General features: G+C 39.9%; 1 protein-coding gene across 13 annotated transcripts in view; it reads left to right on the top strand.

Annotated features, from left to right (window-relative positions):
* The window catches only part of SCN8A (sodium voltage-gated channel alpha subunit 8), a 211,908-nt gene that overhangs the window by 99,383 nt on the left and 90,226 nt on the right, over window positions 1–22,299 (top strand). For all 13 annotated transcript variants that reach the window (XM_032284637.1, XM_032284579.1, XM_032284605.1 and 10 more), the window contains 5 exons: window positions 8,077–8,298; window positions 9,970–10,033; window positions 11,309–11,450; window positions 13,732–13,938; window positions 14,761–15,054. In XM_032284637.1, the coding sequence (XP_032140528.1) occupies window positions 8,077–8,298; window positions 9,970–10,033; window positions 11,309–11,450; window positions 13,732–13,938; window positions 14,761–15,054 (929 nt within the window). The remainder of the gene's footprint in view (window positions 1–8,076; window positions 8,299–9,969; window positions 10,034–11,308; window positions 11,451–13,731; window positions 13,939–14,760; window positions 15,055–22,299) is intronic.

Here is a 22,299-nt window from a genome sequence, read left to right as displayed (position 1 = left end):
GACAATTTCTTTAAAATTTTTGCCTTTTTCTTTTTGGTTCTGGTTGAGCTAGCCCAGTGGTTCTTAACCTTTTGAAGGTTTGGATCCCTTTGAGAATCAGATGAAAGTTCACAGACCCCCCCTGAAGCCCATCCATGGACCCCAGGTTAAGATTCCTTAATTTAATTTAAATCATTGCTACGGGGTAATACTTATCTTTCTAAAGACAGTCTTGAAATCTTAAAGGAAAGATACTTTAGTGTTGTGAGTCTAAGATATACTGGAGCTGACTTGGCGGAGGTGAAGACTGTGTTGTTGCTCTTTGGACTTTCATTGTGTTCAAGGGGCTTCAAGAAAGACTCTGTAGAGACCAGGCTTTCTACAACAGTTCTGTACAAATAGGAATGTGGAGAAATAACAGAGGCATCCTATTCTTGACATCACATGGCTCTTCCCCTTGTGGCTGACTCAAAAATATATCTTTTTTAAAAATTCATTTTTATTTTATGTTTTAGAGACAGGGTCTCTCTCTGTTGCCCAGGCTGGAGTATAGTGGTACAATGATGGCTCACTGCAGCCAGTGATCCTTCTTTCTCAGCCTTCCAAGTAGCCGGCACCCCAGGTGCATGCCACCACACCTAGCTCCTTTAAAAAATATATATTTTATAGAGACAGGGTCTCCCTATGTTGCCTAGGCTGGCTGCCAACTCCTGGGCTCAAGCAGTCTTCCTGCCTCAGCCTCCCAAAGTGCTGGGATTACAGGCATGAGCCACTGCATCTGGCCCAGAAATATTTCTTTTTCCCCTTTTCAACATTACCTCAATAGCAGATAGAGAAGGAAGCACAAAGATAGAATCCTGGAGAGGGCAGTCTTGGAATATGGTTTACTGAGATCCTTAAAGAAGGTAAATTCATCTTCTCCACTTACAAATTTGGGCCATGGAGTGGGCCCAGTAAATTAGTGCCCTGTCAAAAGATTAATTCCTTTATTTCTAGCAACGGTAGCTGCCTTCCTATCAACCAAAGGCTGGGTGTCAGTTGGAGTGTATACTTCTTGGCAAAACACTGCAACCCTGACTTACCAAGATTTAGTTTCTAGCCATTTTAAATCTGCTTAAACCTAGCTCATTCTCCACACAGCCTCAGATAGCTCACTGATGGTGGCCTAATCCTTAGGCAGGCCTTGTCTTATTTTTTGAGGCATCTGGAGTGTCAAATCTTTACTTTCATTTTTCCTATGGTCTCTCTCCTCCTCTGGCCCCTTTTAAATATGATTTTGTGTTTTCTGCTCATTTCCCCCATCGTACTCTGCAAGGCATCTGTCTCTTTATGTTCTTGTGATCTCAAAACTTCTCTCCAGAATTAAATTGGAAAGCTGTATTCTGTTCACTAACTAGGGCAGCAGATGCTATCTGTAGTCTAGCTCATAGCTTCTGTCTCTATCTCTGCTATATGGTTAACTTTTGACCATGGCATTTCTGCAAGAACTGTTGACCGGTGTCACATTATTTATTCTTTATATATATCCTTAATATGTCATGTTATTTATCCTTTATATATGTATCTGGAATATATGCAGCATCTAACACAGTGCCTGGCCCATAGTAGTGTTCCATTGTAGTAGCGGCAGTTATTATTATAAAGAAGAAACCTAAGCCAGTAGAAAGGGTTTGTATCAAGATTTAGACATGAACTTCAGCTTCACAGTTTGAAATAGAGTCCCAGATTCCTATTTCTAGAAGCACCTCCAATTGAGCTGGCTTTGGGAGGCTAACTGGGGTGGAAAATAACATTAAGGGATAGTAAAGCCAATAATAGATCACTGTCAGTAAGTGATATATTTGGTTCTTGAATTAAGCGTAGCTCTCAATCTCAATCTTTTTGCTTCCCATTCTACCTTTTAGAGTTAGCAAGAGAAATCCGGTAATGAAGTTTCCCTCATGGGGAGTTTTCTCTCATCCTATGGGAAATTCTGAAATTGCTGATTATGCTTTCTCCCATAGAGGGCTGTTGTGCTATTCCTACCTGCCTGCTATGAAATCTCCTTCCAAGGCAGGAGCACCAGCATATGAGTCAGTGGATCTGGGCCATCTCTTGCTTAGAAGTCTAAGTCATTTTGATTCTTGTGTAATAGAGCTAGGCCATGGTTCCCCCTTAGTAAAAAGCATTGTTTTGTATACCAGGTTTTCTCATGGATCACTTCAGTGGAATTGTTGCTCTGTTTGTCTTTTCTAGTTCCCAGTTTGGTTATAGGCTATTGCCAAGTGTGTCAAAAACAGAATGGAAGTGAGAGCAACCACTGACCTGGAGCCTGCAAGGTCTCAAAAAGCCCCCCATGTATCAACTTCATTTATGAGAGCTTTTCCTTTCCTACAGCATTCACCCACCCCCGACCTGGGCTGATTCTGTCCTCCCTCTTTGTGTCTTGGGTAGATACTCTGAGTATGTCAGGGCCACCAGGACTCCCAAGGAATGCACAGTAAGATGCATCAGTTGGCTCTGGCATTTTCTGTAAGAAATGCCTTATTTTAGAGCTTTCTTGTAGCTCAGAAAAGACCAAATCCACCTTCTGACCCTTTTTACTTGCTAACTTAACTTGGATATGTACTATTTATGGTTTCCGTTTTGCTTCAGAGACATGAACTTGGAGAACAGTGTACACAAGCTCTGTGCTAAAAGGGTCAGTTATAGAGGTGACCCTTTCTAAATTTTCTTTAGTCTAGAATTGGCCAGGTTCTCCTTGACATTGAAATATTCTGCCTAAAAGTTTATATGTCTTAAAACTTTGTTTTCACTTTGTATTTGTCTGAGTCCTGCAGAAAGTGAACTTCTAAGTGACTCTGCCAGAAGTTTCGTCCTCTGCATGCTTTGATCATGTGCCACAGGGCTGACATGCCCAAAGAAAGGGTGAGAACCTCAAAACAGTTTCTCAGGTTTTTCTTAGACAGCAGCACTTAGTAGTGTAAGTATTAATAGAACTGGTTGGGAGAACCTCACTTGTCAGTTCTGTTCATTTCTATCATTTAAATGGCTCCCCCAAAGCACTGCTTATCTACTGCTCATTAGCACTTATTTAATTTCATTCCAACCTCTTGAGAATTGTACCTTCTCAATTATTTTTCTCTTGGATATTTTATTTCTCTGCTTTCATTTCTGTTACTTTCACTCCTAACCAGTGGGATCAGAGAGGAAGCAGGGAAAATGATAGGCCTTTCTTTTTCCCACTCCAGTTTTCACAAAGAAAGCATATTCTTTAAACGTATACTTTGTGAATGTGGCAATTTCGGCTGCATAATGATGGAAGATAGAAAGTGTTTTAAGACTATATCCTGATTCATTGTCTCTGTTAAACTATTCTGGTTATTAATTCTATTGCCTTTGTATTTCTCCTTTTCCCACATTGCTTCTTAGGAAAGATAACTAAAGTTTAGCAGTGGTCCTAAGTGAAAAAACACAAAATACTCACAGGATTCCACTGACCCATCTTTGAGAGCTAATTTAGTTTTGGTTACACTTTGTGCTGTAAATCCGGTCTCTAGTAAAGAAATCTAGAGTCCTCAAATCTCTCTCAAATTACTGTTACTCTGAAGAACCTTCAAGAACTATCACTGTAGGCTGGGTGCAGTCGTACACACCTATAGTCCCAGCTAATCAGGAGGCTGACTCAGAGGATCACTTGAGCCCAGGAGTTTGAGGTTGCATTGAGCTGTGACCACACCTGTGAGTAGCCACTGCATTCCAACCTGGGCAGCTTAGTAATATCTTGTCTCTCAATAAATAAATAACTATTATTGCAAGGCTTGCAGTTGCAGCAGGAAAGTCAACACGACACTACTTTACCCCTGTGATTTGTCTGAACTCAAGCCTGACTCTGGGAACAGGGCAGTTGTTCTTTCCCTGGGTTGAGAACTGCTTGTTACTGCTACTGAAGCCTGTTTGAATATTAATTTTATAAGGGAATTAGCTCACATTGCTTTAAACCACTTAAATTTCTCCACCTGAACTACAAACTAGGGAATATGAATTAGCTTTATTTTATTTATATATATATATATATATGTATATTTTTTTGAGACAGGTTTTGCCCGTCACCCAGGCTGGAGTGCAATGATGTGATCTCAGCTCACTGCAACCTACGCCTTCTGGGTCCAAGCTATTCTCCTGCCTCAAGCTCCTGAGTAGCTAGGATTATAAGCATGCGCCACCACACCTGGCTAATTTTTGTATTTTTAGTAGAGATGGGGTTTCACCACGTTGGCCAGGCTGGTCTTGAACTCCTGAACTCAGTTGATCCACCTGCCTCGGCCTCCCAAAGTGCTGAGATTACAGGCGTGAGCCACCATGCCCGGCAAATTAACTTTATTTATAATCTGGCCATCCCAGTGTTGAAAGATTTTGACCCCAATATGCATGACTAATTTCTCTGGACATAGCACATAGGCATGCGTTGTTCATTTATTCAAAGGATTCCTGGGCATTGTGAGAGGTTCAGAGGTACTTTTGGACATAGAGTAGAATTCTTCATCTGCTTCTCAAAATTCCTTAAATATCCAGCTTTCCCTCCTGTCACTGACCATTCTCTACATTGAATCCAGCTGTCTTTTCTTGGCCTATAGTAAATGTATTAACTGTTTCTACTCAGACACACACCAGAGTGAGCTAATGTTAGCCTTTTCCAAGAGTTCTCACTGTCCAGTTTGCCCCCACATGGCTTCTGTTGCACCCTCTGTTGTGTAGGAGTCTTTTGAAGAAGCATTCTACTCTGTTTGGGATAATTGGTTTTCAGTCAGTATCTTGCTTGTTCTGGCATCTGATGTTGTGAGTCAATAGAATAAAAGGACAGTGTCTCTGTACCTCCAGAATGGTGGCATTCTACATTTCTGGCTTGTGTCAGGTCAGGAATTCTACTAACAGCTTTTTGCCTTTATTGACAGGTGTTGATGGTATGAGGGAGGACTTTCAGGCAGTCACAGCTGGCAAGGCAATAGAGCTTGAGCTTAAGAAATGACTTGACTACGACATCTCCATAAATTGGGATTGATGCCTGCAAATATGGCCATTTGCAATTAATCCTAATGGAAGGAAGAAGAGTCTTGGCTGAAACTAACGTATAATTCAGTGATTGTTTATATTTAATATTGCTATGTGATCATGTGCCTTCCTTTACCTGAAAACATTAAGACACATCACCTTTCTTCTTCTTTTTCCTTTGCCTTCTCATTTTCTCTTGGTGATCTGGATGGGATTCTTGGAGACTAAACTTTTTAGATGGCTGTCGTTAATGTTATTTAGTGATTATCCTTGCTTAATTAAGATTTGTTTCTCTGACCCGCTGTGAAGTATAAGCAGCTGAATACCATTTCCAATTAAGTTTCTACATTAAACATCTTGAAAGCTAACTCACCAACGAGATCATCTAAGCCCCAGACTTCAAAGCTGAGGCTTGAAAAGTGTCTTTTTAGCTTCCTCGACTCATGTTTACACATTTCTTCAGCAATAACATCTGGCTTATGGAGAAGAGATGTTAAACCAGCTGACTGTGGTGAGCATTTAGGTCCATCCCCAGGAAAGTGGTGAGTTATGTCAGATTAGTAGGGGTCATTTCTGGTTGCAAGTAACAGGACACAGGAATGATTCAGGGAACCTAAGGGCTGGAATGCACTTGTGCTTCTGGGAAGCCAGTAGAAACCAGAATGCAGAGCCAGAAAGCCACAGGTACCAGGAAGTACTTTGTCTCCATCTCTCTTCTCTCCAAGTGTCCATTTCTCTCTCTCAGCATACTAACTTCCTTTACTTCTCAGTCATATCTTAATATGACAGAATATGGCTACCACTTAGTTTCCAAATTTATTTATTACATTCCCACCACATGAAAAGATTACTCAACTGTCTCTTGTCCTGTTCCAAATTCCCGTAGGAAGGGATCTGGATTTAGGTCAGATGTCCACCCAGGCATCTGCAGCTACTGAGAGAAGGTGACCTTGTACAGACATGGCTGCTGAGATAGTTGGAGCTCATGGCCTAGAATTTCCAGTTACGTAGGTCTGGAATTGTCAAAGAGTTTCCAGCCCAGGAAAATCAGATTCTACTCATGCTAAAAGTGTATGCTTTTCAAATTATTTACTTACAAACTCAAATTATTCACTTACAAAATTGGTTTGGCTATTTTGTACTATTATACTCTGGTTACTAATACAGAGGACAGCTTACAGCTCATTTCTCAATTCAGTAAAATAGCGATGGTAAAGTCCTTTAACAGTCACCTGGTGTTTTAAAAGGTGATTGCCTGAATCGTCTGGAGAGATGGCTGTGTAAGCCTCATAACAAAGTCCAGGAAAAGAAACTCTACAACCATTTTCAGTGACCCATTCAAGTATTCTTTTTTAAATCAGTCTTTGACTTGAAAACAGTAACCTTGCATAATTTTAAAAGCCTGGGATTGAATTATTGACTCAATATAGACCCCCTCCATCCAGTCAAAATATAATGAGGACTTCTGTGTTCCTTAGCAACTGAATGGAAATAAATTCCATTTCACTGGAACAATTTTTACTTCTTGATGGCTGCTTTCTACTTTATTTCACCAGTACCTTCTTACCTAGCTGTGTGATTATGGTACGATTTTCCAGGGCCTTAGGTTTAAAAGATAATTTGAAGTTTCGGTTTCTTAATCTCAAACAAATAAACATCTCTGCCTTATTCTGAAAGACTTTTAGAGAAGATTCTTCAGCTTCTCCACCACTGCCCACTGCTATGTAGTGCTATGTTTATCCAGGTTCTGTAGACGAGAAAATGAGACCCTGAGAAGTAACCTTAAATTCGATTTGAAATACAATAGGTCATAAGCAGTGACTGGGCCAGGACCAGAATACCAGCTTTCTGATTCCCTGTCTGATGCTCTTTTTTGTACAGCCCCATGAGGAGAAAAAGAATCAGATTAGAAGTGCTTTGTTTCCTGGAGCCCAGGCAAACTCTTCATAATTTCTTTGTGGCCACAGTCTCCATGGAAGGCTCTTTGTTGGCCATGTCCTATGGATAACCTGGTATCTGGGCACATAAAGACTCATTTGGACCCAAAAAGCATGAACCTACAACCATATTTTTCTGTATCTCCTATCACTGATCTCTCCCTGTGCAATTAAGAAATATACCTTCAGTCTACATTTGAGCCAGTGTCTTGCATTTAAACTTCAAATTAAAAATTTTTTATGTTTTTGTTTTTAATTTAGGACAGAAAAAAGATAATTGTAGAATACAGGGGAATATATGTGATACAGAAAAAGTGTATTTTTAAATGGAAAATGACAAAATATAAATACTGGATTAATAATAACCTTTTCAATACTCTGGCATTTCCAGAGTCCTTGGCAAAATATTATTGTACCTTCTCACTTATTATTGGCTTTTAAACTTCCCAGTGGTTTTCTTTCCACCTGGAGACCTCCTCAATTCTTGATTTTTCCATTTGTTTCTTTGACAAATATTTGCTGAATACCTACTGTGGGCTAGGCACTGTAGATCCTGCTGTGAACACAACAGATGTAAAACATCAGTTATAACCATAATAAATGCTACAGAAGAAAGCATAAGATGCTACTGAGACACTAGTAACAATGGGGAGGGAGAAGCGTGGTGAAGTCAGAAAAGGCTTTTCTGGAAGAATTGATATTTGAACTGGACCTTGAAGGATGAGTAGGAGTTAGGCAAAGAGGACAAGGTAATATAACAGGGAGCATTCCAGGAAGAGGGAGCAGCAGGTATGAAGGCCCTAATGCAAGTAAGGGCTTGGCCCTTGGGGAACTAAAAAGTAGTCAGAGATGGGAAAGCGTTCCCAGGAAGAAGGGGGCCCCATGTTGTTGGTAGAAGGAGCTTTGTTTTGCTTTTTCAGATGTATTCACCTAAAAATGGATACTTCCGGAATATTTTTTTATGTTTATTTTTGCTGACCTATTATTATTCTCATGGTATAAAAATAAAGTGGCCATATTTCAAGAGTGGTGCTGTGGGGAGGAGTAGCAGCCAGTGGCTAAGAGGAAGGCTGGGGGAGGTGGGGAGGGCTTTGGGGTGCCTCTGATTCCAGGGATTCTGTCTCCTCAGGTCTGAAGACAATTGTGGGTGCCCTGATTCAGTCTGTGAAGAAACTGTCAGATGTGATGATCCTGACAGTGTTCTGCCTGAGTGTTTTTGCCTTGATTGGACTGCAGCTGTTCATGGGGAACCTTCGAAACAAGTGTGTTGTGTGGCCCATAAACTTCAATGAGAGCTATCTTGAAAATGGCACCAAAGGATTTGATTGGGAAGAGTATATCAACAATAAAAGTAGGTGGCCTCTCACTGCAAGAGGAATAGGAAAAGTCTATTACTAGTTCACATGGTCAGAAGCTACCACAGGGCTTTAAAAAGTAGTTGTAGTCTGGATGTGGTGGCTCACGCTTGTAGTCCCAGCATTTTGGGAGGCTGAGGCAGGCAGATCACCTGAGGTCAGGAGTTTGAGGCCATCCTGGCCAACATGGAGAAACTTCGTCTCTACTAAAAATACAAAATTTGCTGGGTGTGGTGGTGCATGCCTATAATCCCAGCTACTTGGGAGGCTGAGGCAGGAGAATTGCTTGAACCCAGGAGGTGGAGGTTGTGGTGAGCCGAGATCGCACCATTGCACTCCAGCCTGTGCAGGAAACAAGAGTGAAATTCCATCTCGAAAGAAAGAAAGTAGTTGGAGATGGAAAGGAATGGCAGTGCTACTAGAACTGGCCCTGTGAAATTATTCCTTTCCTCGAGGTAGGATTGTGTTCAGAAGCTCTTGAACATCAGTCCTTTCTCCCTTCTTCACATGTACCCCTAAACTTTTACTTTGAAACTTAGGCTTAGAAGCTTGATAAAAATTATTTTTTCCCTAGCTGAGTTACTTAGGATATTTACACATTTAGTCCAGAATGTATCTATGGAACTCAAGTTTTCTTAATATTACTAAGACTATTGCAGTCTATCTAGCCTAGGGAATCAGGCGATCTCCAAGGCACTATTCAAATCCTATTGCAGTTAGGGAGTTTTAATCATTTTATGTGAGGAACCAAAGTACTTAGGTCTTTTCTTAAGGAAACCTTGATGTAATGATACTGCTTTAGACTCATGAAAAAAAGTTAGTGATGTCACTATTAGTCATTCCTGAGAAAATAAAGTCAGTTTAGTAGCCACAGGAAAATGTTGCAAAAGGCCAGGCATGGTGGCTCATGCCTGTAATCCCAGCACTTTGGAAGGCCAAGGTGGCTGGATCACCTGAGGTCAGGAGTTCGAGACCACCCTGGCCAACATGGTGAAACCCTGTCTCTACTAAAAATACAAAAAAAATTAGCTGGGCGTGGTGACTCATGCCTATAATCCCAACTACTTGGGAGGCTGAGGCAAGAGACTTGCTTGAACCTTCGAAGTGGAGGTTGCATTGAGCTGAGACCACACCATTGCACTCCAGCCTGGGCAGCAAGAACCAAACTCTGTCTCAAAAAAAAAATAAAGAAAAAAGAAAATGTTACAAAGAAGATTTCAGGGACATATGCTGGAAAGGAAAACATGCCTTCTAATTTAAAATAGGACCTAGTATCTAATGACCAACAAGCTCTAAAATATCTTTGATAAAGACAAGTTGTAAGGATAGAAGAATAGAGTGGTATAAAGGGCTTTAGAACTCAGAAAACTTACTTTTAGGCCTTTTAAGTACCAGAGTCTAGCATATAGATTTGAAGTATGAATGAAAGTTGGGTATCTGTGAAAACTATATTGCATCAAGGACTTTGGGGTAGCACTTTTAATTTGTAAAGATTTATAAGGAAATCATTAATGGGAAAGAATTACCAGCTGCCACAGCCATTGGAAAAGATTTATGAGCTAAAGTCAGTAACTGTTTCTGCTGGGGCTAGTTAGGAACAGTGGAACCTTATTCTCTGATTCACTTAAATCTGCCTGTTCATTTCCTGCCTCTTCAAACTTTTCTAGCAAATTTCTACACAGTTCCTGGCATGCTAGAACCTTTACTCTGTGGGAACAGTTCTGATGCTGGGTAAGTAGCTCACCTAGTTTTATTCTCTTTCCTTAAAATAATGTACCTATTATTAGTTGGGTCAAAATAGGCAATATTTTTACTTTTCTTTGTGCTCACGTGGTAGACCTTACAATTGCATGTGACCTATCGGTTGACATAGATTTTCTTTCTGTTTCATATTTGTCCATCTAAAGTTGACATTTTACTAGTAAGTGACTGTGCTTATAGTCTCAAGCCAAAATCAAAGAATCTAAGAATAGAATCAATAATACCAGATAGCTTACCTGTCTCCTGGGGACTCCTCTCATCCTATGGTATGGTAGAGAGTAAAGATACCATCTTAGTGATAATTATCCATCCTAGGATGACCCAAAATATGCTTGACCTGACAGCATAGAGGAGGAAAAAGAGTAGCAATGTAGTATTTGAGTCCTGATCATGATACTTCCTGATCTGAGACCTTTGGCAAGCCATTTAACATATCTGAGCCTTGATTTTTTTCATCCATAAAATGGATTTATTTGATAAGCCATGCTTTCTCTTCCTCACATTCATTACTGTAAAGATCCACTTACATTACATGAAAGTGCTTTGTAAACAGAAGGCTTTATAAATGTAAGGTGGTGGTAGTGTCATTTCTCAGAGTCTACTGGTCCTCTAAGAACTGGTATTTTAACATGACCACGATATCTAGAAGCCCATTTAATTTCTATATTAAAGTAGATTACTAGAGATTACATTGAAAGAAATATGAGGTGAATCTAAAAGCAGGAGAAATGTTGTAACCGAGGTCACTGGAATGTCCATTATGACTTAGGTTGTCACAGTGAGTGTAAAGAAAACAAAGATGATTAAGAGGAACTTCTAGCTGTTTGTCATTTGGGATTGTAGCTAAGTTAAATTTCATTGAATTACACATTGATTGATATGAATCTAGAACAGTACTTCTTACACTTTGGCATGCGTAAGAATCACCTGGCATACCTTTTAAAAATGCAGATTCATAGATCCCATATCCAGAACTTTTAATTCCTAGATTTGGGTAAGGACACAGGAATCTGCATTTTTAAAGGACATGCCAGGTGATTCTTATCCTAGGCTATCCCCAAAAGTTGGCTAGCTGCTTACTTCCTTCTTTTTCTTTTTCTTCCAATTTGTTAGCCTGGCTCTATCGATGGTTATTTATTACCTCCAAGGTCATGGAGTAAATAGAATTATGTTATTTATTATCTCCAAGGTCATGGCTGGGTGGAATTATGTTGAAAAGTCCTAAACTTCCCTATCTTCCTTCAGGCAATGCCCAGAGGGATACCAGTGTATGAAAGCAGGAAGGAACCCCAACTATGGTTACACAAGCTTTGACACTTTTAGCTGGGCCTTCTTGGCATTATTTCGCCTTATGACCCAGGACTATTGGGAAAACTTGTATCAGCTGGTGAGTAATACCTCTTTTCCTTTGGTCATAAAGTTTACATGAGCATATATGGGGTTGGGGACATTCTATATGAGCATATATGGGGTTGAGGACATTCTGTGTGAGCATATATGGGGTTGGGGACATTCACCATTAGTGAAGATATTATACAAGATCTAATTGTTGTGTTTCCCACAGTCAGCTGGTTTTTGATATTAAGTGAATTCTCTCAGTTCTCGTCCCCATTTTTAATGTTCAGTCATGTATAGCTGTAGACGCTTGCAGCCTTGACAGCCTCTTGTCTGGCCTGGGAATCTGCTATCTCTATCTTCTTCCTATTGTTCATTCTCTGCAGCATATCGCCTTTTGGATAGTTGGGTTTAGGGTTTCTTTTTTGTTTTGTTTTGTTTTTGAGGTAGGTACTACAGGCATGTACCAGCACACCTGGCTAATATTTCTACTTTTTGGAAAGTTGGGGTTTCACTCTGTTGCCCAGGCTGGTCTTGGAACCTCTGGTCTCAAGTGATCCTCCCACTGTGGCCTCCCAAAGTGCTGAGATTATAGGCGTGAGACACCATTAGGGCATCTGTTTAAGAAATATTAAACACCTCCGTGCAAGGCACTGTATAGATGGAATTTTCATATAATTTCTAGATGGAATTTCTTGGAGTATAAATATATCAACATTTTTAAGATTTGTAACACATTTGGACTTGTTCAAGCAGGTTGTACAGATAAAAATAAGGTCAGTAACATTCTGTCGGGCTTCATTGGTGACTCTGGACAAGTCGTTTAACTTTGCTGGTTGTAATGAATTCAGTGTAACTATTTGCTAAGAGTCTTACAGCTTAGAAATTTTCTGACAGTCCATTGTTTTCTCTTTGATTCTGTCATTTGGTGATGCCAGTTACTTTGAAAATGAAAAACATGTCCCCTCAGGCATGAAGGAACCTCTTTAAGGGAAGTTTCTAGTTCAAATCTCTGAGTTAATTCTTACCTTTCTGTTGGACAACCTGGAGTTCCCTCAGGTTGAATCTTTCTCATGAAATTTTTGTGATTGGTGCTAACTAACTTGCTTACTTTCTTTTTTTCCTTCTTTTCTCTTTTTTTTTTTCATGGAATTTTGTTCTTGTTGCCCAGGCTGGAGTGCGGTGGCGCGATCTTGGCTCACTGCAATCTCCAAATCCCAGGTTCAAGTGATTCTTCTGCCTCGGTCTCCCAAGTAGCTGGGATTACAAGCACGCACCACCACACCCAGCTAATTTTTGTATTTTTAGTAGAGATGAGGTTTCACCGTGATGGTTGTCCAGGCTGGTCTCGAACTCCTGACCTCAGGTGATCCGCCCATCTTGGCATCCCAAAGTGCTGGGATTACAGATGTGAGCCACCACACCTGGACCATTTTGTGGTTAACAGAATAAAGATGAAAATTCTGTAATAGTGGGTTGCATATATATAACGTAAAGCGCAGTTTCCTTCTGCTTTTTTTTTCTCCCCACTATCCTTCATGTCCTACATTCATATTCTTTTAAAACTCATTCTATTGCAAAAGAATAAGGAAGGGTGTCACTCAGGATGGGAATTTCCTGGCCGGGCACAGTGGCTCATGCCTATAATCCCAGCACTTCGAGAGGCTGAGGTGAGTGGATCACTTGAGGCCAGAAGTTTAAGACCAGGAGTTTAAGTGAAACCCCATCTCTACTAAAAATACAAAAATTAGCCAGGCATGGTGGCACATTCCTGTAATCCCAGCTATTTAGGAGGCTGAGGTGGGATAATTGCTTGAACCTGGGTGGCAGAGATTGCAGTGAGCCGAGATCATGCTACACCTGGGCAATAGAGCGAGACTCCATCTTAAAAAAAAAAAAAAAAAAAAGATGGGATTTCCTACGACTTGGACCTGATTTCAGAGACACAATTTGTTTGTTAATGCTATTTGAGCACTAGTAGATTAATAAGCCGGTTTTGTATTCTTTTCTTTATAATCGTCTTAGCCCAAAATCAAACTTTTTTTTATGAAAGGAGTATATAGGGAATATTTAGAAATGGAAGGGGATTTTTTTGTTGTTGTTGTTGTGGTTGGGAGATAACTACTGCCATTTAATGTGAGTTGAGGATAAGCGAAACCGTTCAACCTTTGGGAGTACCAAGTGTCCACAACAGGAAGGAGTACTGCACAAGGAATGACTATCCTGGTCAAAATTCAAATAGTGTCCTGAAGAGGAACTCAGCCCATTAGTTATTTTCAGCGTGGTTCATCATTTGGGACAAGTGACTCAGAAAATGGTCCTTGTCTTTGCAGACCTTACGAGCAGCTGGGAAAACATACATGATCTTCTTTGTCTTGGTCATCTTTGTGGGTTCTTTCTATCTGGTGAACTTGATCTTGGCTGTGGTGGCCATGGCATATGAAGAACAGAATCAGGCAACACTGGAGGAGGCAGAGCAAAAAGAGGCTGAATTTAAAGCAATGTTGGAGCAACTTAAGAAGCAACAGGAAGAGGCACAGGTTGGTGATGAATTCTTTGCAACAGACCTTCCTGCCAGATCATGGTGACTAAGGCCCCATCTGATTTTCCCTGCAGTTGATCTTTTCTAGGCATATTTTCAAATAGAGGTCATTGAGCTGATGAAAATAACCCAAGTAACAACTGCAGATGGTTGATCCAATTATTCCATTTGTCTTAACAGCCAAATTGTTTGTTCATATCATCTTTTGTTGAATTTCTCAACTGTTCAGTGTGCAAGCGCCATGATGACTGGGAAGAAAAAAGTGACGAGGGTAGTTTATATAGTGTTTCACATAAGCATATTCTTTTTGTTGGGAAAATTGTTAAGATTCATGTGGTCATAAAAAGTATTATTTCTAATTAAAAAGAAGATACAGGCAAAATATTATAAAGTAAGATTTGAAAAACATTTGTGATCTTATCACCTTAACACTTAACTTTCTAATCCTTATCTAAATATACATGTATTTGTTCATTGTTAGGACCCATAATATATTAAACATTCATAATAATAAATGAATGTTTCTTAGCATTCATTTCCAGACTTGCTCAGAAGGGATCCTCTGGTAGCAGGCCAGCAGCCAAGTTCTTGTCTGAAATGCTCAAGAGAATAACTCCCAGAGTTCTCACCACTGGGTTCTGCTCTGTTCACTTAGGGCTGTGTGCTAGAATATACAGAAACTCTCTAACAGTCTGGCTTTCCCTCTTCCTTTTTTCCTTTCTTTCCCATAGGAAGGGAAATGTTCTGTACTAACTGGTTGGCTTTGGGTGGCTTGAGTTAATTGCCCTGGTCTGGTGTGTTGCTGTGGCTTCTTTCCTAGGCTGCTGCGATGGCCACTTCAGCAGGAACTGTCTCAGAAGATGCCATAGAGGAAGAAGGTGAAGAAGGAGGCGGCTCCCCTCGGAGCTCTTCTGAACTTTCCAAACTCAGTTCAAAGAGTGCAAAGGAAAGACGTAACAGGAGAAAGAAGAGGAAGCAAAAGGAGCTCTCTGAAGGAGAAGAGAAAGGGGATCCTGAGAAGGTGTTTAAGTCAGAGTCAGAAGATGGCATGAGAAGGAAGGCCTTTCGGCTGCCAGACAACAGAATAGGGAGGAAATTTTCCATCATGAATCAGGTAAACTCTTCTTTTTGCCTATACCTGTTTCAAAAATTTATTTTTTATTAAGGTAAAATGAAACATTTTAGGACATCTTATTTGAGCATGACAAGTTCTACTTACTAATTATTCTGGATTATATTGTGTCACACTGATAAGTTAGCCTATGGTAGATTGAAAGCCTCCAGTTGTTGCCAACTTTGATAAATAAGGAAACTAAGAAAAAAAGAGAAGAGAGGATTTAGGTAATTGTTGAGCACTCTATTACTACAGATGTTATCACATAAATAGGTATTTTTGGATTTTAGCGAACACCACCAAAATCCAATTCTTAGGCCATTTAATTTCCCATTTTAAAGAAATGCTGGAAAGTTGGTAGGTATAGAATATAATTACTGTTTATGGCAGTATAGTCAGTGTCTTTTCTTTTTTCTCAGAGATGATTCATTTTCCCACTTGCATCTCTCACTTCCCATTTCAGTTTTTTGCCAGTCTTGTTCATTTCAGGGGATGAGCAAAATCCCTCATGTCCATCCCCTTCTTTCCATTCCTTACCCTTATCTGAGTTTTGGCTTTGTGATTGTATTATTTTGTTCACTGCATTTGTTCAGTTTTGTTTTCTCTAGTCTTACTTCTTCTCCTTTGTGTTTTATATACTGTCAACAGATCACGTCCTAAAATGTAGTTCTCATCATTCATGTAGTAAGCATTTATGGAGTACCTACCACATATCAAGGATTGTGCTATGTCCTAGGGCTTAAAAGGTGATTAAAACATCACCTCTACCCTAGAGAGTGACGGTACAGTGAGGCAGCCGAATACGCTAAAAAATTACTTATGTAATAGCATCAGCAGTATTATTCCATAATTGAGATATGCTGGGGGTGTTAGAAAAGCATAGGTCTATCCCAACATGGAGATTCAGTAAAGATTTTCTGGGAAAGGTAAATTTCTGAACTGAGGCTTAAAGGATACACAGGAATTAGGTAGTTTATGTGTGTGTTGCTGAGGGAGCAATAAGAAAAAAAGAATGACGATACAGGTTTAGAAGGGAAGCATATTCCAGTTTAGACATCCAGAGTTTGAATTATTTGTTGGATAACCAAGTAGAGATTTTTTTTTTTAGACAAGGACAGGCAAATGATAGCTCAGGGAAGGGGTCCTGAACTGAGAGGTGGTGATTGAAACCATGAGACTTGAGATTACGCAAAGAGAATGTATCTGTTGGAAGAATAGTGAGCCAAAGACATGACCATTGCTGTTCACCAGCATAGGAGATGGAGTTCAGGAATGAAAACAGATGAGCAATGTAAGAGGAGCTGAGAGGGCCAAGAGTTCAGTGGAGTCAGGAGAGTAGCAGTGTTGGAGAAGGCAGGGCAGTGATCAATGGATTGATATTTAACAGAGATGCTTGGTGAGATCAGAATTGAAAGTGTCCATTGGATTTGGCAATATAAAGTCATTGAGGACTGTAAAGACATGTTTTAATCCAGAGTGAGGAAGGATGCCATGTTGAGTGGAGAGTGGAGACAGAGAGTATAGACTTCTCATTCCAACTTCATGAAGAAGTGTGGGTGGAAACAAGCATGTTATAATCTGTGGGGAAAAAGAAAAACAGAAAAGGGAGAAGCAGGGTTGGAAAATGAAACAGAATAGATAGAAGTAGAGCACAATCTTGGAAGATATGGAAATAGATGTAGTCTTTAACAGAATAGGGACTCTTATTCCCTGAAACCTTAAGAAAATAGGGAAGGATGAGGCGGATAAGTTGTAGAAAAGGAGTACGAAGTTGAGGAAGATAACCCCTGACAGCTTAGTCTTTTTGGTGATGTCGGGAATTAAAAATCAAGGAGTTTGAGACCAGCCTGGGCCACACAGTGAGACCTCTGTCTCTACAAAAATAAATTAGGCCGGACACGGTGGCTCACACCTACAACCTCAGCACTTTGGGAGGCCGAGGCGGGTAGACCACAAGGTCAGGAGTTCGAGACCAGCCTGGCCAGGGTGGTGAAACCCCATCTTTACTAAAAACCCAACAATTATCTGGGTGCGGTAGCGGGTGCCTGTAATCCCAGCTACTTGGGAGGCTGAGGCAGGAGAATCGCTTGAACCTGCGCGGCTGAGGTTGCAGTGAGCCAAAATTGCACCATCGCACTCTAGCCTGGGTGACAGCAAGACTATCTCAAAAAAAGAAAAGTTTTTTGATAATGTAGGGAATTAAACATCTTATTGAAGGGAATGAGATATTGCGTTTGGAGGTTTAAAGAAAATACTAACAGTTTAGAATAGCTGAGACTCCATCTCAAAAAATTAGCCAGGCATGGTGGCACATGCCTGTAGTCCCAGCTACTCAGGAGGCTGAGGCGGGAAGATCACTTGAGCATGGGAGGTTGAGGCTATAGTGAGCTGTGATTTTACCACTACACTCCAGCCTGGGCAACAGAACAAGACCCTGTCTCAAAAAAGACAAAAATTAAAATTAAATGCCCTATTTTTCTTTCTCTGAATTTCTACATCATAATTATTCTTGGTGTCTTCCTCTTAAGAAACCTTCCCTGACTCCCTTGTTTTCTAGTTGGAAATCATTTCATCTTTCCATTATGTTTTACGTGTACCTCTTCATTTGTTGCTTTTTACTCTACATATAGAAAGCATTCTACGTATACTCTGTGTGTATATTTATTTATGTTCATATCCCCTTCTCAAATAAAGTCTTAAAGTCAAGGTCTGCTTCTTAGCACATCCTAGATATTGTTAGACAAATGAATACAAAACTTTTAGAAATTTGCTTTAACCCTTTCTGAGACTTCTTTATAGCCTGAAGCCATCTCTATCTCACCTTTACCTCACCTTTCTTCTAGTTCAACCTCTTTTGGGGAAAGTATGACTGCAGCTTTGTTGTAATCTTACCCTTGTCTTGAGAGACTCACTGAGCTGTGAATACCTTAGTGCTGTTAACGCTTTGCTATTGAATGGTCTCTGATTATTCTATAGGCTTTAGTACAAAGGTGCACTGATTGCTCCTTACCTCAAAAAATGAAACCAGGCTTTTGAGATGTCTTGTTTTGCATGAAAATATTCACTTTGTCTAATTTCCCCATTCAAAAAAAAAAAAAAAAAAAGGAAATTCCTAGAGGCCAAGGCTGACTGCCAAGACTTGCTTAGATGCTCCAAGGACTAGTAGGACTTTCCTGCAGTTTCTCAGGAAGAGTGACTGAGGACATCGAGGCCTAGAAAGATTAACTTACATAACTAGTTATATAACTAGTAAGTGTTCAAGTCAAGATTTGAACCAGGTTCATCCAACTCCAGAGCTTGTGCATGATCATCAAATGATTCTTTCACTTTGGCCTCTCAAAGTGTAGGTGTGAGCCACTGTACTGGCCAACAGGACATTTTAGAGAGGGTGTTTCTGGAGCAAAGCACAGAGGGTAGAAAACAAACATCATATATGAGAAATATCTAGTAGCTCATTCTGGTTTAGGTATAGGGTGATTGATGGGGCACAGAGACAGGAGAATGAACACATAGGTTGTGTCCATACTAAGGGGCTGGGGAATGCTATGAATTCCAGGCTAAGGAGTTGGGACTTAATTAGTAAATAGAATGAATCTGATTAGGGGAACTCCCTCTCCCATTCTTCTTAAAAACTATTCTAAACTCTCAGTATTTTCTTTAAACCTCCAAACACCATATCTCATTCCCTTCAATAAGATGTTTAATTCCCTACATTATCAAAAAACTAATTTTTTGGGGGGATGTGCATGATCATCTCTTCTATTAGCTTAATAATGAATGTGGCTTCAGTTTTCTCACAACATAGTTCAGGTATGTGTCAGTTTCTTTTATTTCCATAGCTTCTGAGTTCTTGAGATATCTCCTGCTCACCCATTTCTCTATATTTCACCTATTTCTCTATATTTTTAAGGCTCAGGGAAGTTTATAAATATTAAGTTGAGCCTATTTTTGCAAAGTATTTTAATTGCCCTGTTGCAGCAGTTTTCAAGCTTTCTGGTCTTAGGACCCCTTTATCTCCTCAAAAAATTTTGAGGACCTAAAAACCTTTTTTAAAATGTGCTTTGAATTTCTCATATTAGAAATTATAATTTTAAAAATTTAAAAATATTTACAAATAAAAATATATATAGTAATGATAAATCCATTACATGATTAATACAAATTATATATATTTAAGAAAAATGAACTGTTTTCCAAAAAACCCCTTTTTTTGCATTATATATCTGCAAACCTCTTTAATCTGTAGGTAATGGAAAACACTTGAAATATCCTACCTGCTTATGCATGTGTTCAGTGTGTTGCGGTTGTTTTTTTTTTTTCTTTAAGTATTTGAAGAAAAGCAAGTTTCATACAGATATGTAGTTGGAAAAAAAAATCATGAATGTTCCTCCTTGATGCTGTTCCAAAACTCAGCAGTGACCATTTTTTAACAATTAGTTGTAACGTGGAATCGGTAACTGTATCAGTTAACTTTGTACTCTGTTATAGTAAAATCCCTTACTCCATTTTGCACCATAGATTTTTTTTTTTTTTTTTTTTTGAGACAGAGTCTCTCTCTGTTGCCCAGGTTGGAGTGGCGAAGTCTCGGTTCACTGCAACCTCCACCTTCCAGGTTCAATCGATTCTCCTGCCTCAGCTTCCTGAGTAGTTGGGATTACAGGCGTGTACCACCATGCCCAGCTAATGTTTGTATTTTTAGTAGAGACGGAGTTTTACCATGTTGGTAAGGCTGGTCTCAAACTCCTGACCTCAGGTGATTTCACCCACCTCAGCTTCCCAAAGTGCTGGGATTACGGCGTGAGCCACTGCACCCAGCCTGGGTCTTTAACCCATGAATGATTTCTAGCATCATGCATTGATCATTTGAGAAATTTTCATTTCTTGAGTTTATGTAAATCTTCCAAATACATATGAGATTTTAAAACTATTATTATTACCACCAATCTTATTGGAAAACTATTTAAAAATTATGAAGCTGTCAGGCTCACAGTGTCACTGTGTGCTTATGAGAAAATGAGTGATAAAAGCACATATCATCTCAGTATTATGAAAGAATTTTGACCTCATTAGCCTTCCTTAAAAGGTCTGAGGGACCTCCAGGCATCTCCAGGCCACACTTTCAGAACCACTGTTATACTAGAAAGAAAAAATGAAATATGGCATGGAAATGGAACATGTAAAATCACTACTTCATCACATTCCAAACATCCCAGTCATTGCAAGCCTCATCTTGACAGACAATTTATGTGTATCCCCTGAAATCCCTAGAGACAATTTTTCTGTGCAATATGAAAGTTATACCCTCAAATCCAGAACACCCCAGACCCATTCTTCCAAGCAAACATCTAAACCTAAGTTGGAATTTTTAGTTTAACTGTGACTGCCTGAAAAGGACTAAAAACTCCTGGTTGGTTGACAGGAAGATTTTAAAAACTGGAAGTAAGGCCTGCTCATCTCATAAACTACATAGGATCCCAAGAATTAATAGAGCCATGGTTCCTGGGTCATCACTGAAACCCTCCAGTCTAGGAAAGTTGAGACTGGCGAAGGGGTTTCAGCCCTCAGGATGTAGCTCCTTAGGAAATGGCCTAAATCAGTGTTGGATCCTGGGTACAAGGAGAAATGGGGCAAGTCACCTTTTCCCCTTTCACATTTGGTCATTGCAGTCTACTCTTTTGCCAAGAGTGAAACAAGGTGTTAGAAAACAATAGAACAGTTTTTCCTTGTATTGTATATTATCTTAGGATCCTGATTTTTAAGTGTTTATAAGTTCACTGAATTGGCCATGTTCTTCATCACTGTCTTATCATCCTTCTCAATATCCTTAAGGTTAAGAATAGTATGATGTATTAGATCTCATGTAGTATATGATACTTCCTCCTGACCTGCAAGTTTCAGGAGGGTAGGGACCATGTCATGTGTCTCGTTCACCACTGTTTCCATATCACTTAGCACACAATAGGTATTTGGTTAAATAAAATTAAATTTTAGCCAGGCACAGTGGCTCATGCCTATAATCCTGGCACTTTGGGAGGCTGAGGTAGGCAGATCACTTGAGACCAGATCACTTGAGGCTGAGGCATGAGAATAGCTTAAACCTGGGAGGCAGAGGTTCCAGTGAGCCAAGATTGTACCACTGCACTCCAGCCTGGGTGATAGAGCGAATCTCTATCTAAAAAAAAATTTTAAATTAAAAAAATTTTTTAAAGTAAAATATATATATTTTTATATAAAATTGCATTTTATTTTAAGATTTGTAAAACCTCTTTCCTAAGGTACCAAGTAGTGTTAGCACCCAGCATTGACCTAAGGCAAAATTATGAGTTCAGTGTAGTTTAGCTTGCTGTGAGAAGTGAAGCAGTGACCCAGTGCAGGTGTGGAACAACCCTACAGTGGGTGGCTAAGCTGTAGTATGTAATCTAAATGCATGTTAATTAAGTTAAACTTTGTATTTACTATGTACAAAGCATGCTGGGAGATATAAGGATGAATCAGTCAGTGGGCCCTTAAGGAGTTTGTAGTTGATTAAAAAGGAGACATAGAACATGTATATAAAGAACTGTTGTAAAAAGTAGAGCATAGGCCAGGTGCAGTGGCTCACGCCTGTAATCCCAGCACTTTGGGAGGCCAAGGCAGGAGGATCGCTTTAGCCCAGGAATTTGAGACCAGCCTGAGCAACATGGCGAAACCACGTATCTACAAAAAATAAAAAAATTAGCCAGGTGTGGTGTGTCACACACCTGTAGTTCCAGCTACTCAGGAGGCTGAGGTAAGAGGATCACTTGAGCCCAGGAGGTTGAGGCTGCAGTGAGCGATTGCACCATTGCACTCCAGCCCAGGCAACAGAGTGAGATCTTGACTTGAAGAAAAAGATAAAAAATAAAGTAGAGCATAAATATTCTGAAAGGGTGTTTGGTGCTATGTAAAGATTAAGGAAGTTCGTAGAGGAAGAAGCAGAAGGGCTGGATCACAGAGAACTGAGAGGATTTCCCCAGCTGAAAATGGAGCATGTACTGGAAAGGAGGAAATAAAGACCAGCAGGCAGGGTGGCTGCATGGTAGGGTGTATGAGAAAACAGTGAAAGATAAAGTAGAATAAACTAGAGTCAAAGCTGGGAGGGTCTTGAGTGCCATTTTTAGGACAATGACAGTGTTAAAGGTGATTGTGGCAGTTAGCAAGGGGGCCATAAATACCTGAGTCCTGTGTTGTCCTGGCCATGTTTCTCCCCAGTGAGAGAAATGGATC

The sequence above is a fragment of the Sapajus apella genome, unplaced genomic scaffold (genome assembly GCF_009761245.1).
Source record: "Sapajus apella isolate SASKATOON/1434 unplaced genomic scaffold, GSC_monkey_1.0 scaffold2, whole genome shotgun sequence".
NCBI classification, from domain to species: Eukaryota; Metazoa; Chordata; class Mammalia; order Primates; family Cebidae; genus Sapajus; species Sapajus apella.
The sequence above is the reverse complement of the archived record's forward strand: the minus strand, read 5'-3'. Positions and strand labels throughout refer to the sequence as shown.